General features: G+C 48.8%; 2 protein-coding genes across 3 annotated transcripts in view; one reads left to right on the top strand and one right to left on the bottom strand.

Annotated features, from left to right (window-relative positions):
- Positions 1 to 448: 448 nt before the first annotated feature.
- LOC113967308 (leukotriene C4 synthase-like) lies at positions 449 to 7,274 on the top strand. The gene is made up of 6 exons (XM_027682813.1): positions 449 to 506; positions 2,592 to 2,616; positions 3,947 to 4,102; positions 5,778 to 5,848; positions 6,570 to 6,651; positions 6,893 to 7,274. Exons 1-6 carry the CDS (start codon positions 449 to 451, stop codon positions 6,993 to 6,995), a joined length of 495 nt encoding a protein of 164 aa, XP_027538614.1. The 3' UTR covers positions 6,996 to 7,274.
- A 376-nt stretch (positions 7,275 to 7,650) lies between these two features.
- The window catches only part of MGAT4B (alpha-1,3-mannosyl-glycoprotein 4-beta-N-acetylglucosaminyltransferase B), a 51,282-nt gene continuing 43,557 nt past the window's right edge, over positions 7,651 to 15,375 (bottom strand). For both annotated transcript variants that reach the window (XM_027682642.1, XM_027682643.1), the window contains exons 9-15: positions 14,920 to 15,050; positions 11,879 to 11,986; positions 10,744 to 10,937; positions 10,257 to 10,335; positions 9,716 to 9,803; positions 8,731 to 8,843; positions 7,651 to 8,655 (exon numbers count right to left, since the gene is read on the bottom strand). In XM_027682642.1, the coding sequence (XP_027538443.1) occupies positions 8,632 to 8,655; positions 8,731 to 8,843; positions 9,716 to 9,803; positions 10,257 to 10,335; positions 10,744 to 10,937; positions 11,879 to 11,986; positions 14,920 to 15,050 (737 nt within the window). In that variant the 3' untranslated portion in view covers positions 7,651 to 8,631. The remainder of the gene's footprint in view (positions 8,656 to 8,730; positions 8,844 to 9,715; positions 9,804 to 10,256; positions 10,336 to 10,743; positions 10,938 to 11,878; positions 11,987 to 14,919; positions 15,051 to 15,375) is intronic.

Here is a 15,375-nt window from a genome sequence, read left to right as displayed (position 1 = left end):
TCAAGTCATTAATTTTCAAATGCTTGTTAATAATTTTTACAACCTCTCACATAATTGAGGTGCTTCAGAGCTCATTAAAACCAGCAAAAAAAGGGCTGGAAAGAATTCCATCATCTTTCCATTGCTGGCAACATATAATTCAATCGTCATGTAAAATCTGTAAATATAATTACAAGAATTTCACTGTTTGCCCATGGAAAGCTTTTTGCTGTTCAATCATTCAGCAAAAGGCACTTGGCTGGAATAGACATTTTCTGGTGGCTGCCTGCTTTGGAAAACCCTGTGGTGTGGAGAGAGTTAAGGTGAGTTGAGGTGTGGTGGAGGAAACGCCTGTGTTCGGGGGAATAACTCAGTTCTGTTGAAGTGTGTGGTATTGGGAGGGTGGGAGAGAGGTTTGGGGTGCAGCTGTACCCATCACACCTGTCTGGGGTTTGCTCCAGTCAGCACCATGAGGGACCAGATAGACCAGCTGGCCACCATCACCGTTTTGGGAGTCCTGGAGCAAGGTAAATGCCCTTTATACAATGCTCAGTAGTGTTGAGCTGATTACATTAAATTTTGTGAAATGTGGTTCCTGTATTTTTCTTGGAGTCTCTATGGAGCGAAAGCTGCTGTTTTCCAACATGGTAAAATGATACAAATGTTTGGCCATTCATGGCAGAAGTGTCATGCCTGAGGGTGGTCGTTATTTAACAGGGACTAGAATGATCTGCAAACCTCAAAGCCAGCAAGTAAAACTGTTAGGCTCAAAACTAATGTTCTTAAAGTAAAATAGTTTGTGCTTGAATTTTGGCAGGCAGTGTATAACTTGGAGTGGCTGGAGGTAGCCAAAATGAAGGCAGGTCAATAAGTGTGCTGATGAAGAGGTTGGTGTACAGACGTGGTGTGTACAGAGAAAAGAGCCTCATGCACACAGGTATTTCTCCACTGTGACCAATATCATCCTGTGTCCTTACAGCTTAACTGCACAGAGCAGATGACAAGATGAACTGACAGCACAGTAATTTGGAAACTAATGCAAGCTCTTCTGGTCAGAAATAGACACAGACATCTTCAGAGGAACCCACTGACTTCTTGTAGCATAAATAGATGCGTTTAGACCTTTTAGAAAGAGCAGTGGTGTTGCCAAGCTCTGTTTAATTGTGGGTCCTTTGGCCAAAGTCTCTCCCCCTTAGGCTTCAGGAGGGTCATGGAAGGGGACACGCCCCTCCCTGGGGTGGGGACAGAGCCCCCATTATATTGAAATCTTCAGATTTCTCTAAGGGAAGATTTGTGGGTTTTATTATTACTGAATTAATTTACCATAGAGCTATCACACCTCTGCTTACAAATAGATGTGAATATCTGAGCAGCCTCATGTATTTTTAGCCATCAGATGATAAATCTCTTAGTATAAGTATTATTTAAAACACAAATATGCCACTTGAAGAATAGACCTCAAGATTTCTGACTTATTAGTAATTTCCGCTCAAACAATTTAAAGGGAAGTGTCTGCAACTACAAATGGAAGATGCTTCTGTATTATGAATTTTTTTGTTATTAAACTAAGTGGAGGTGAGGGAGCATTTAGTATGCAAAGAGAAGACATGAAGAAAATTTCAAATTGAGTTACAGAAATGCTGCTAAGCCCTTTTCCTTTGGGAACCCCTCAGTAGCAAATCCCTAGATAGCAGTTTTGTCTCAAATAGATCTCTTTTATGGGAACTTCAGGTACTTTTTTTTAAAGGTTGAAGCCTTAGGCATTTTGCTTTCATGCTATGCAAACCATACCCAGGTGTGAAGCCAGCAGATAAACAGCAAGCATTGCCACCCTCCTATCTGTGTTAGATTGGATAAAGTATCCTGGTTTTATGGTCCCTGCATGGGAAGCCAAGGTGAGCAATGGCAAAATACTACGTTTTCTGTCTAATGGTATGAAATACATGTTGCTCGTGTCACTGTGAGCCAGAGCTGTGCAGTGGCTTTCCTTGCGTGTTTTGAGGGGACATTCTGTAGGTGAGTTACAGGTCTGGGATTCATTCTGAGCAGGTGAGCACTGAAGCACAGAAATGGGCCGTACCTACGAATATCCTCCTTCACATCCTGGTGTAGGAGATGCAGTTTAATGGCTGAGCTTAGTGACAGCATTGGTTGATTGTTATTTTTGCTTTTGAATTTTCTGGGAGCCCGCAGTTTCATGCTCAGTTTAGTGAAGCTCTGAGCTTAGTGCCCCACAGATATGTGCCCCAGCCCTGTGGTGAACACAGTACCACGCAGCAGAATTATTCTACACCAGGTTTTCCCCCCTCCTTTATTTTACTTCAAAGGAAAGGAAGCTTATGCAATGTCACTGTCTGTCAGGTCCCACAGGGCTTGTTTGCCATGTTCACTCAAATGTGGCAGATAACAGCTATGATATGCTTTGACAAGTGTGTGGACATAATCAAATAGAGAATGAAGAATATTTCCACCAAGGAGCAAAGTTCAGGGACAGCTCAGTCCCTGTAAGCCACGTGGGAATCCACACAGGTGATTAAGCTCGAGACATGAATCACAAAAATAAATTATTTGAAAGGCTCTACAGAGTAAGTTGAACTCTTTTTCTCTGAAAGTCTATGCTGAGAAGGCTCGTACAGTGTGGGTTTTATGAACACATCATTCTGAGAAGTGCTTTTGGGGACTGATTCTTCCCAAAAAAGAAGAATCTCCCCTCCTTGCTCTCTCAGCACCTCTCATTTAGGGCTGGATCACTGTGGAAGACATTAGAACATGCTTAATTGTTCTAAAGTGGGTTCTTCAAGGAATGTCTGTGTATTTAAATTACTAAAATATTGTGATACGTGTCATCACATAGCATCAGATTATTTACATTTCCAATTCCCTTCTACATATGTTCTAATGCTTTTCTGCAGGCATACATCATGTCTTTAATCTTGGAACATCTGTCCCTACTTCCCCTTCTCTATCCTGCTGTTCTGCCTTTATCTCTGTTACAATAAGACAGTCCACAAGGCAGGCCTTGCACCCTGGCTCCTTGTCTCTGTGTGATGCCCTGGAAATATTGCTGTGTGAGTTGCTATCTGCTCATCCAAGTGTCTCAGTGACACCGCCACAGCCAGTGGAGTAATTGTTTTTATAATTTAGTTTTCTCCTATATGAAATTAGGAGTTTTCAATACAATCAACAGTGTAGTGGTGCACCTAAATAAAAACACTTGAAGCATCAGCAATCACCTACGGGAGTAAGAACTTCCAATAAATAATGGAACAGTCCAAATCTTCATGTTTCCATTGTTTTAAAGTGACTTTCCATGTTCTTTATAAATGTACAAAGAACTGGTGTAGCAGACACCAAGTCAGTGCCTCAGCCCAAGCCTGGCACAGCCTCACAGCAGGTATTGGCAGCACCTCTGCTCCTTGAACCACTGGAGCCTTGGGGCTCCCCTGCAGGAATGAAGGGGAAAAAATAATCACCCCCTTCCCCATTTCCTTTTGTTGCCATGATTATGGACATTTCTAATTGACTTAATGATATCCCAGTGCTCGACAGCTTGGATGCTGCTCTGTGGCGTGGACCATCCTTGCATAAAAGCTTTGCACCCATTAGGAATAGTGGAAAATGTTATGCATCATTCCCATCAGACTGGTGGAGGGTGTATGGATACTCTAAACACAAAATGCAAGATTAAGAAATAATTCTGTGATGGGAATGGACTTGGGAAGGTTTTATTGTTCTTTGCAGGACCTGGTGTGTTTGTTCTGCTGAGGAGCAGCACCAAGGGTGTGGGCTAATGCAAAGTGCCATCCAGCCCCAGTGCTGTGCCAGGACAACCCAGCCTGAATTTAAAGTGCAAGCATGAAATAAATGCACATTTATACCAGGTCATGTGTGACAGCCCTGGACGTTGGACCCAGACCGTATCGGCTCTTTTATTCTAACCACTTGCTTGATTCCAGGCTAGATAAAGCTTTGCTAAACAAACACTGCTGGACTGTTACCATTCCCATGTTGTTCTGTTTTTAGCCTATTTTGCACTGCAGGTGATCTATGCCCGTCGGAAGTACAAGATCTCCCCTCCTGAAACAACAGGTCACCCTGAGTTTGAGCGGATCTTCAGAGCTCAGTAAGATTTTGTCTTCGTTGTGATGACTTTGTCTAGATATGACTTGAGTCAACTGTCTCTGTCAGGAGAGACTGGCCACTCTCAAGTCTCCTTTTCACTTATTGCTACTGATATTAGATTTTTTTTTCAGTGCTCTGTGTGCAGAGGTCTGAGTTCTGATTTGGAGCCCTTTGGCTGGGGTGTTTCTGTCCATCCATGATAATCCTCCTTCTGGCACCATGAGGCAGCAAAATTACAAATTAGTGGCCATGTGAAAGAGGTGTGGAGCATTAATGCTTAGAATCATTAAATTTAATACTACCATAGGCTCCAAATCGTGAGAGCAGCCGAAGATATATTAATAACCTGACATTTGCCTGTAAGTTTTTGCTGTTGAATTGAAGCAAAGGGCCTTGCTGGAAGAACCAGCTACGAGGGTGTTTTAATTTTTTCCCTCTCAGAAGCCATTGTACTGTGAGAGTCAGCACTGGTGGGCCCATGCTGAGGGCTGTTTCTTTTTGCTCTGTTCCTATGGAGAGAGCAATGCTGGAGCTAAACTGGAAGCGTTCACAGATCCCCTCAGTTTCCAGCAAGCACCAGATTCCATCTTTCATCTCAGTCGTTCTGTTTTGTAAGCGATTGAAAAGAATTGGCCGGAGCTGGTTTGAGGGGTAGTTCCAGCACGGCACTAAATGCTGAACAAAGCAGCCTGCATTCCCTTGCCAGTGTGCAGGAAACATTTGTGGAGTGACAAAAACACCCCCTTCAGTCCTTCTGTGGTGCCATGGAAGGCCAGCCTGCATGGAGGCATCAGCCTCACTCTGCTGATGTGGCTTTTAATTAAATACTTTCTATTAAATGTGCATTAACAAAGCTGTGCCATGGGCTGTAGTGTGCTGGGAAGCCCTCTGCTATGACCTGCAGAGAAGGTGACCTCAGGGAACTCAGACTTGAAAAAAGGTATTGCCTCTTTGTGGGTTTTTCCCCTAATTTTCCCTGTGGAAAAGCATTCAAATGGATAATTTGATATGTACATATATTAAAAAAAAAGGAAAAATGGTATTGATGTATTACTCACTTGAGGAAACCTGGCAGCCTCCTCTCACTGAGGCTCAAACTCCATTTGCAGCATAAGGTTCTTCAGACTTTTTCCAGCTCCCAGTTTGGCTCTATTCCCCAGGGGTTGGTAAATTCTTGGCCAAAATTAAGATTAAATTGCCTAGGAAATGGTAAAGTGTAGGAGAAACTGAGAACCAAAACGAATGTCTTTAATAGCACAGCTCCTACTGTCCTTTCTTGCAGAAAATCTCTATGTTTGTCACTAAGGGAAAAAGGAAGAAGAAAACCTGATCTGATCACCTTCTGCTGAATTTTATCTGGGAGAAAACTTTCTTGGACTGTGACTTGTGTGACAGGCAAATTTGAGTGTCCAAGGGGAAGAGAAATCTCCTTCAATACTGACAAGGAGCCTCTCCCCCAGCAGCTGTAGGTGCAGTAGCTCTCTGGCAGTGCTGTTTGTGGGGCAGGATAGAGCCTGTTGAGGGTCCAGCAGAGACAAATCTCCACCTCGGCCATGACTCATCATTCCAGGGTTTGGGTTTGCTCTGATGTGTGTTTCCAGCTCCCTTCTCTGGCCTTGGTTAACCAGGCTCTGACATATGAGGCAGCTTTAACTCTCATCTCTTGTTCTCACCAGGGCAAACTGCTCAGAGTACTTCCCAATCTTCATTTCGCTCCTCTGGATTGCTGGAGTCTTCTTCCATCAAAGTAAGAAGGATGGGGGAAAACCCCAAGCCATGTGCACAAACCAAAAAAAGCCCCCCGATTTAAATCCCACTGCAACTCAGACACTTTCTCTCTGTACCTGTGAGGCTGCTACTTGGGGAAAGCAAAGTTCCCCTTTTGCCAGATGGACCAAGGAGCACCTCAACTCCAGCATCCATGAAGCTGCTGGGAGCAGCTGAGCCTCCCTCCTGCCTGGAGGAGCAGGCACTGGCAGCCCTTGCTCCTTTGGCAGAGCCTGGCTGTCCCACTGTGCTGCTTCTCTTAGACAAGGTCAGGCTGTCCCAGAGTGCCAGGGGGGCAGCAATCTGAGGCAAAGTTGCCACATGATACCCAAATTGCTATGTCAGAACAAGAAACCATAACTCAAACAGTTACTCATCCACTGCCTATGCTGCACCAAGTGAGTTCAGGGGCTTGGTTGCTGCCAGAGGGAAGTTGTAAGGAAAGACCATGGAAGGGAGTGTTGCCAACCCAACTCCCAGGGCAACTCTGGGGGGCAGAGAAGTTCATCCCTCACAAGAAGGGAAGGAAGAAAACCCATTTAAACTCCTGCAGTGGTTCAAAGCTTAGTCCCTCTGCATTTGGTTCTTGGCCCCCATCTGTGGGGAGAAGCAGGGTCGTGGGTGCCTGTGCTAGAAGGCAACCCCAGCAGTGTCCAGGGACCCCTGGCCCTGTCAGAACTCGACTCCCCTCTCCCCCACAGATGTGACTGTGGCATGTGGGCTGCTGTACCTCTACACCCGCCTCAAGTACTTCCAGGGCTACGCCGGGGCTGCGCAGGGACGGTGAGTACCCGGCCCTGGGTGTCAGCACCCCACACCAGCCCAGGGAGGCTGGGGCAGGATGTGGCCCCTGCAGCAGGTTTCCTTCCCACGGGTGGGACTGAAGGCAGATTTGCATCACCTCCTTCTCCTCCCCTCCTGCCCCCTGTGCTCGTGGCTGTGTCACCTCTTCCCTGACTGTCTCAAAGGAGGGGGGGGATGCCAAGCCCGGCGGTGTCTGACCTGGGTGTTTTCTCCTGCCCAGCTTGGGACCAATGTATGCCAGTTCCTTGCTGCTCTGGCTGCTGCTGGGGCTGGCAATGGCCGGGCTCCTGGCACACTTCCTGCAGCAACACAGTGCCCAGTGAGAGGGGCCATGGCTCTCCCAAAACCAGTCAGCTGGCACAGAGACTGAGTACCTCCCTGGCTCGGTGTTCCCCTCTGAAGGGAGGTTGATGCTGGCACTCCTCTGCTCTTCAGAGATCATAGGAAGAAAATGCTGCCCAGCCCCTGCTTCACTGCTGGGTTTTGTAGCACTGTCTGCTCTCAAATGCCTTTGGCTCTGCCTCGCGGAGCACAGATTGACCCACATGCTGTTGTCTCTCCTCCTTACTGCTGTAATGATCTGTGTTGGAAGGATCACATCATGGATGTGCAAAAATAAATTCCTTTTCTCAGTAGAGATCACCTGTGATTGTCAAACGTGCTTGAGAACTGGTGCGAGAACATCTGAGGGCTGGGGACTGGGTTTCATAGGAAAAGCTGCTGTGATTAAAACTAATTGGAAAGGATGGGTAAACTTGTCTAAAACCATATCCAAATATTGGCAGAAAAGCCTGACTCTAGTGCTAAAGTCTGTTCTTGGCATTGACTTAATGACCTTGGCTTGGCCCTGGCTTCATTTATCACCTACCCCCCAGTAGGACTTTGTCCTCTCTGGATTTCACCTTCTACTGCGAACTTGGGGTTGACAGGTGACTAAAGCAGCCCTGCTGCAAGTGACTTTCACTGCTGCACCAAAGGTTTAAATTTAGCTTTTATTACAGTGCACATTATTTTATATATTTATATAGAGAGATGTACTTGAAAAATCAAATGTATCCAATAATAAAAAATACAGCACATTAAAGTAGTATAATGCATTCCAGTGTATAGCTGAAAGGACATTGGGATTTACACTAATCCCTACTATTTTTGAACTGGGCTACTTCTGCTTGTTTTTTTTTTCCCCAAAAAAACCTCACATCAACAAATAACTGAAATAGTTATTTAAAAAAGATGGTTTCTGCACTCAATCTCAAGGCATGAAGACACTGGAGACTTCACCGTGAGTTAAGGGGCTGTGATCAATGCTGGCAGGCACAGTGTGGCGTATTTTATTTTTTTGTTTTCCCTGCCATACTCATAGCTCCAACCCCTTCGGATTCATTCCTCCTCTGCTGAAGGAGGGTCAGTCTTTGACCTCGCTTAATCCTCAGCTGTGGCCAGGACTGTTGCCTGGGCGAGGGCAGGGCAGACCTCGGTCCCTGGCCGCCTCCATCCCAGCGGGGTCAGCCGGCAGGACTCACCCTGACCAAGCCCCGCTCTGTCCCCAAATACAGCCAGAGATTGCCCTGTCCTGGGCTGAAGGTGCTTTTTGTCCCCATGCTCACTAAAGCTCATCCCGACCCCAAACTGTCCCCTGTGTCCGTGTGTCCCGAGCGGCAGCCAGCATCCCGAGGGGCCGAGGGAGCGGAGCAAAGCCAGCCCTTTGCATGGGGTGTTGGGTTTTGCTTTTTGTTCCTCTTCTGGAGAAGATGACGGGGCGTCCTGGCCCCACAGCACCGCTAGGGATGGTGGTGCCAGCCCAGCAGCAGCTTTGCTGCGGTCTGTCGGCGTGTGCCGCCTCCGGCAGCCGGCCCTGCGCTGTCCTGGTCCGGGCAAGGCGCCGCGGGGAGGAGGGAGCAGGAGGGAGGGAGCAGGACCAGGGATCCACGAGTGTGTCCATTCTGCCTCATGCCCGTTTCACTCTGCTTTTTTGATAAAAATCTGAAAGAAGAGAGGGACGGGATCAGAGCGACGTGTGGGGCTGCGGTGGGGATCTGCTGAGGGAGCCCGGCTTACCTCGCTCAGGATGATCCACACCGGGGAGTCGCTCTGGATGGACAGCCTGATGGCCTCCAGCGGCCCGAAGGACGGGTCCACCTCACCCTCTGCAACGCCCTTGGAGAACGAGCCTGGTGGGGACAGCACATGGGTGATGCAGGGACAGTCCCCTGGTGTCGACCCTCCACCTTCCCCCTCCCTGAGGGCACCACGAGCCACCATGGCAGCCCCTGCCCACAGCTCCCCAACGTGAGGTGGGCTGAAAACCAGCAGTGTGGATGGCAAACAGTGCAAAATGCCACACTTTGGGGAACAAAAATCAGCTGAACAAAAAAGGGGAGTATTTGGCTACTTATCGGTGCTGTGTGAAAGTGGACAGAGTGGCCTGACACCCTTTCACCCTTTTTGGGTGTGATTTTTTTTTTTTTGAAAATGCAACTAGGATAAACCAGCCAGCATGCAGACAAATGCCTAAGTGGCAAAGTGCTACACATCCCAGGGAATTTTTCTTTTATTTATCAATTTGAAAAAAAAAGACATCTTAGGAGGGACACCAGGGCTGCACCCCACACCAGCAGGTCCCCATAGGTAGCAATCACTCATTCTTGTCCAAGGACAGGACAAGCACTAAAACAAGTTTAGGTGGCAAGAGACAAAGTCTGACCTGCAAATGGTGTGAGTATTGAGACCACAAAATCACCCACGGTGGAGGATTTTAACCCCAGGTTAAGCAACTGGATAATCTGCATAATTTGGTCCCAGATCTGAGCAGAGACAGGCAGAAATGCAAGACCAAAAACTACCTGAAGAGGACAACCTGGTCTTAGAGGGAGGGCAGTGGAGCAAAGGAGACAATGATAATTAAATCCTGTTCCAACCTGGCTCCTGGCAAGCAAAAATGACTCTTTGCCAAGCAAACAGCACTAAGGGTCTTGATTCACATGCAGGTGAGGATGTGTTATCAAACCCAGCAGACACTTTGCCACCCCGTGCCCCGCTGTACCTATCTGGATGTAGCCATCCAGTGTCCTGCGGTATTTGACGACTGCGCCTCTTCCCTCCTGCAAAGCTTCCTTATCCGACTGCAGGCTCTGCAGAAAGAGAAGAGTGTTGTGCCAGGCCAGTGGCAAGAGCCACCCAAAAGCCCCAAGGAACAGCAGCAACCCCAGAGCTGCCCATGCCAGCAGGCCCTGGCACCTCATTCCCTGCCTGGCACCCTGAGCCTCATGCCCCAAAACAAGAGGACATTTGCTGTCCTCAGGCTGCTGCTTCCACTGCACCATCCTGGCTCCATCCCCTCCTCTGTGGCCATCCCACCCATTTGAGCATCCCCTCTGCAGGCAGGAACAGCTTCCACAGTGATGCTCAGCTGCACTCCTGAGGTGGCATCACACCAGGTGTGACCCTCTGGCTCTCAGCCAGCACCTCTCAGAGACACTTGAGTCTTGTTAAGATTTTCCTGGTGGCTTAAAGCATTTCCCTTCTCTCAAACCCCTTTTGCTTTGCACTCCACCCTCACCTCAAGTTCTCAATAAAACACTCACATCAAACGGCAGAACCTCCACGGTCGTGTTGAAAAGTTTGTCTTCTGGATGCTCGATGTTCCCGCTGCGGAAGAAGAACCTGTGACAGAGACCAAAGCCATGGAAACCCACACTGAGCGAGGGGGGACACGATGGCTTTCACCCCAGCTGAATCATCAGACAGCTCAACCTACCAGGCACCTTCCCAAAAAGCCCATGGCATATGGTTTGGAAGGAGACCTGTGCCAGACTACCTAACTCACAGACTGCTCACAAGTGCAGGAAAGCAAAGAGGGCTCTGGCAGACATGGTCCCACTGGAAAAGGGTCAAATCAGCAAGGTCAAATTATCCCCTCCCCCTGCAGGAGCACTGCTCCCTCCTCCTGGGCACCCAAGCAGGAGATGGGCAAGAAATTTAATGTAAATTGCCAGAAGAGCAAAATGCAAGTGTCTCTGCATGCTCCAGGCTGTCCCCACGCCCCCCTGCTGACCCCACCCGAGCACTGGCCTTTCGATCCGGAGCGGTTTGAAGAAGCGGAATCTGATGAAGTCTCCGGCAGTGGGAGTGAAGGCCCAGAAGAAATCCTCCCGCTGGTAAGCCTTCTCCAAGGTGAAGTGCTGGTAGGTTTTCAGGCTGGTGCTCACCTCGGCAGGAGGGTTGACGTGCTCTTTCCGCAGCGCCTGCTTTCCAAAGTCCTTGTCCTTGGGGGGCACAAAGCAAAAGGGCAGAGAGGAGCCATGAGCTGCTCTTGCCCGTGAGGAACTGAGGTCCCAGCAACAAGGCACTGCAAATTAAAAGCTCTCCATTTGCACAGCACAGAAGGATGAGGGATGGAAGCGATCTGGGGAAGGCACCAGGCAGGGGAATGCATGACTGGATCCCAGGACAGAGTTTCAGGAGAGACAGCACAGAGAAACACTTCTGCTCTGCACTCTGATCCAGCACCAAAGAGCCTTTCATTGTCCAAGTGTCCCTGAACGCATGTCCCTTCCCCAGGAGCTCTGGAAACAGTCCTTACACCTGAGGAGAAGGCAGCTGGGAGAGGGACAATAGCATAAAAATGACTGGATTATACAGCCTGATGGGCACTGAACCATGATACAAACTGGATTACACCACCCATTTCCCTGGGAATCACACAGACATGGGATGAGCACAGCCCAGGGATATGTGTCTATGGGTCCTGCACATGTAATTGTGGGGAAGCTTGATTTTGTTGATGTTTAAACACACATCAACAATTTAAGCTCTTACACAGAGAGCTCTAATTCACCTATCACCAAATCCCAGGAACATGGAGTGGGGTGGAAAGGAAGTCAGACCAATCCAGGAGTCATCTCTCCAGGGCTTTTCAGTAGATGCTTCGAAGTCACTTGCCCGGTTTGGCACTTAGGGTGGGTGGCCAGGACCGGTACCAAGGCTTAAGAACTTGCAGTGACTCTTGGTGCATGCCACTGCCATTCTGAGGAGCAGGAGCTATCTGAGCTCACTGTAACTCAGAATAAAACACAATCACTGCACAGAAATCCAGCTGCCACCGTCCCACCAGCTGCTGTCACTGATGTCCCCACCCAAAGGCAGCCAGTTCCCAGGTGCCTGCAGGACAGGCCACCTGCAGCTTGGACAGGCAGCTGGTACCCACCTTCAGCTTCTGTATCTTCCCAGCCAAGGAGGAGTGGGTTCCCACGTGCTGGAAGAGCGAGGGCTTGAAGCGGATCCTCAGGTTTGCCTTCTGCCTGTCGCAGTGTTTCTGAAATGAGACAATCCTGCTGTGCCCCAGGCTCAAACCTCTGTGGGCAACTGTGGCCCACGAGAGGGCTGGACAAGGGCACGAGGAGTGACAGACAGCCCTGCCTCTCCATCTCTATGCCCTTCTGCGTTATTTAGGCTCTAATAAGGCAAGAGGGCTTTTGGCCACACTCTGGAGAAACTGAGTGACTCTCAGCCACTTGCCCACAGGGCTCTGCTGGGCAGCCAGAGTATCCAAGCCCAAGTGCCAAATTTCTCCTTGCCAAGCATAGTTTAGAATGCTGAGCAAAACCTGTCTGTGCTGTCAGCAGGGACAGCCAGAGAATTCAGTTTCTTTTGTCCTTGGCTTATTGGGAAAGCCTTTTTCCTACAACTCAGAGCTTGGGATCACCGATGTCTGAAGGTACAGTAAGTCCTGGGATGACTCAGAGCCCAAGTGAACAGGTACCAAGTGTGGGCTCTTTTTGGATGGGCAGTTTCCAGTTTGCTGGCAGGCATTGTAAGCAGATGTTCAGCACGTGCCATTGTCAAAGCTGCTGGGCTGTTTCACGCCTATCCACCACATAAATAAACTTGGAGATGCAACTCCAATCCAGGCAGTGATTTTTCATGGTGTGGAGGGAGAGAGACGATGGAGAGGGAATAAAGGACAAAAGGGAAAAACACTGAGAGCGTGGGGAGGTGAGAACTCACATTTTAAAAATAGTTCATTTCTCTCAGTTCGGGGGAGCAGGACAAAAATACAGGTTAAAAACTGCACAGAGAGGGTATTTGTTATCCGGCTTTTGCTTTTTCCAGGAAAAGAAATGCATGCACACCCCTAACACCATCTGCTCTTGCAGCCTCTCACCCAGGAGAAACCCCGGCAGAAATCCCACCACGGGTGCTGTGTCACTGGATGCCTGTCACAGACAGGGCACCAAACCAAGCCCCCACCAAGGGCTGCCTGCACAGGCCACTGCCACAGTGCAGGGAGCTGGGAAATTCCAGGCATGACCCCTGCAAGCTGCAAAGGAGATAATCCCCTAATCCAGCTCACGTTACATTAGAAAATTAAAACCAGCCATGCTAATGGGACAGAGCCTACTCATTGCCAGCAACACTGGATGCAGCCTCATCAGGTCTATCTCACTCTGGATGAGGAGAGGAGGAGGAAGGGGAATGGAGGGAGCTACAGCATCTCCTGATTTCTCTTTCTCCCCTTTTCCCCTTCTGCTAAAGAAACGTTTGCTGAAAAGCAGTCTTGTCTCAGCCAAGCCAGGAGGGGGAATGGCTCAGTTGGTGGTAAGAAGGTCATCCTTTCACACAGCTCTACCACAGGTAAATCTAAAATTAGTTAACAAAGAAAGAGCAGAATATATCCAGAGCAGGCAAAGCACTTACCAAAAGCTCAGGTCAAACAAACTTTCAATCAAAAAGACAAATCCTCCCTGCTACCAATTTGATTCTGCACAGTGGGATTTACAAGGGAAAGTCATGTTTGAAAGGGAGCTGTGCAGAGTTAATCATGCAAACAGTAGGGGAAAGGAGCCAGAAATCCACATGGAAAGTAGGTTAATTTTTAAAAAGGCAACATGTTTAAGAGGTTTGCAGTTTCCCCTGGGAAAACCTTGGTTCCGCCAGGTAGGAAAAGATGAGCACAGACGAGTTAAGGAGAAGATGATCCTGCACAGCAGGATCTGCATTTAATCAGTGCTCAAGCTGAGGATTTTGAAGGTGGGGGCACAGACAGCAGCATCATTCCCAGCTCCATCCCAGCATCCCACCAATCTGCCTTTGCCCATGGCTGTGAGGACTGCGGGGGCTGCCGGACAGCTCTGGGGATTGCTTTGTCACACCTGAGCACATGGTTCGAACTGCCAGGAGGACTCAATGGACATGATCTGAGACTGGTCCTGCTGCACATGGGGGATTGGAGCTGACACCATGGTCTGCCAGGGATCAGGCCACATTAAACCACATCCTTGCCTCAATTCTGCAGAGCCCTGAGTATGTCCCATCCTCTCAAGACAGAAATACAATATTAATTCCCAGAGTGACCACTTGCTCTGGCATTTGTCACCACAATGTAGTTGTGACCACAAGGTCTGTCCTAAGTGACTGGCTCCAAGCTCTGCACGGGGACTCCACTGCTTGTTCTCCACCGGGGGAGGAGGGTGAACAAGCATTTGAGTAAATACAGTATGTTCAGAGGGGAAACAGGAGAGTATCTGGTGGTGAGCTCATCTTTCACCTGCTGCCACACACATTCCTCCTCTGCCCTTCCCACTCACTTCAGCCCCTCACTGCTGCTGCTGGTGGGAGCTCAAGCACAACCTCCGCAGGGCGCGGGAGCTCCTGGCTTTGTGTGGACATGGCTCTGCAAACGAGATGGCAGCATGAAAACAGAGCCCATTTCACCTCTCTGTGCCCTCCTAGAAACCCTGACAAGAGCTTTCTGTGCTCTGGCCTCACTTTGGCAGACTGTGCAGGGCAGGCTTGCTCTGGGTCATGCGGGGTGAGCTCTCTGGGCAGCTCCATGTGTGCTCTGGGTGGATACGGCACACGGGGCTGGCGTCAAAGGGTCATTCCAGGGTTACAGTCAGCGAGCAGGGAATGGCTTCAGGGAGAGAAGCACACCGGAATGAAAAACAATGCAGAAGAACAGGGAATGGCTACTGTCCTCGAGGACTGGAGGAGGAATACCCTGTTAGTGCTTAGATGCAGAAATAATGCCTTTTCTGGCAGCTGCAGAATACAAAAGCCTGAACTCCCAGGTCTCTGCTAGCACAATCCACAGGGGCACCCTGCAGCACACTCCACAGGGATGGCACGGATCAGTGCAAAGTCAGTTAGCACCAGAGCTCACAGAGAAGGTCCTCTGGAGACACAGCCAAGCACACATCTGCCCACACACCACAGAAGGTTTCCCTTCAACTGAGGTTGTTCACGTACTGCATCTTTCTCAGGGTTGCAGACTTTCACCCAAAGGATGTGATCCAGCAGCCAGTCAATGGGTTTATCCTTATAGAACATCAGGATGAACTCCACGATCAAGCTCAGATCCAGAGACTTGAACATTTTTCCTACAGCGCAAAGAAAGAGAGAAGAGAGAGGAGCTATGGTATGAAATGGTCAAGAATCAGAGCTGGGGAGTAAAAACTTGGGAGACTGGGCTGTGAAGGTTGGATCTACGTAAAGGAAATACCATGTGGCTCTGGTTTATGTACCAGCACTGCTGGCACTGCTAATACAGTTCCGGATTTAATATTCATCACAGAATTAGAAAGAATTAGAGTCTCACAGGTCACAGCAGTATCAAAAGGTCTAAAACTCTCCCATTCAGTAGTGAGAAATAAGGATGAAAAACATTCAGCCAGCTGCAGGACAGACCATTTCCTGCCCCAAAAA

Source organism: Neopelma chrysocephalum, unplaced genomic scaffold, assembly GCF_003984885.1.
Source record: "Neopelma chrysocephalum unplaced genomic scaffold, ASM398488v2 Primary Assembly neopelma1_63, whole genome shotgun sequence".
In the NCBI taxonomy this organism is placed as follows: Eukaryota; Metazoa; Chordata; class Aves; order Passeriformes; family Pipridae; genus Neopelma; species Neopelma chrysocephalum.
This window is presented reverse-complemented; position numbering and strand designations above follow the sequence as displayed.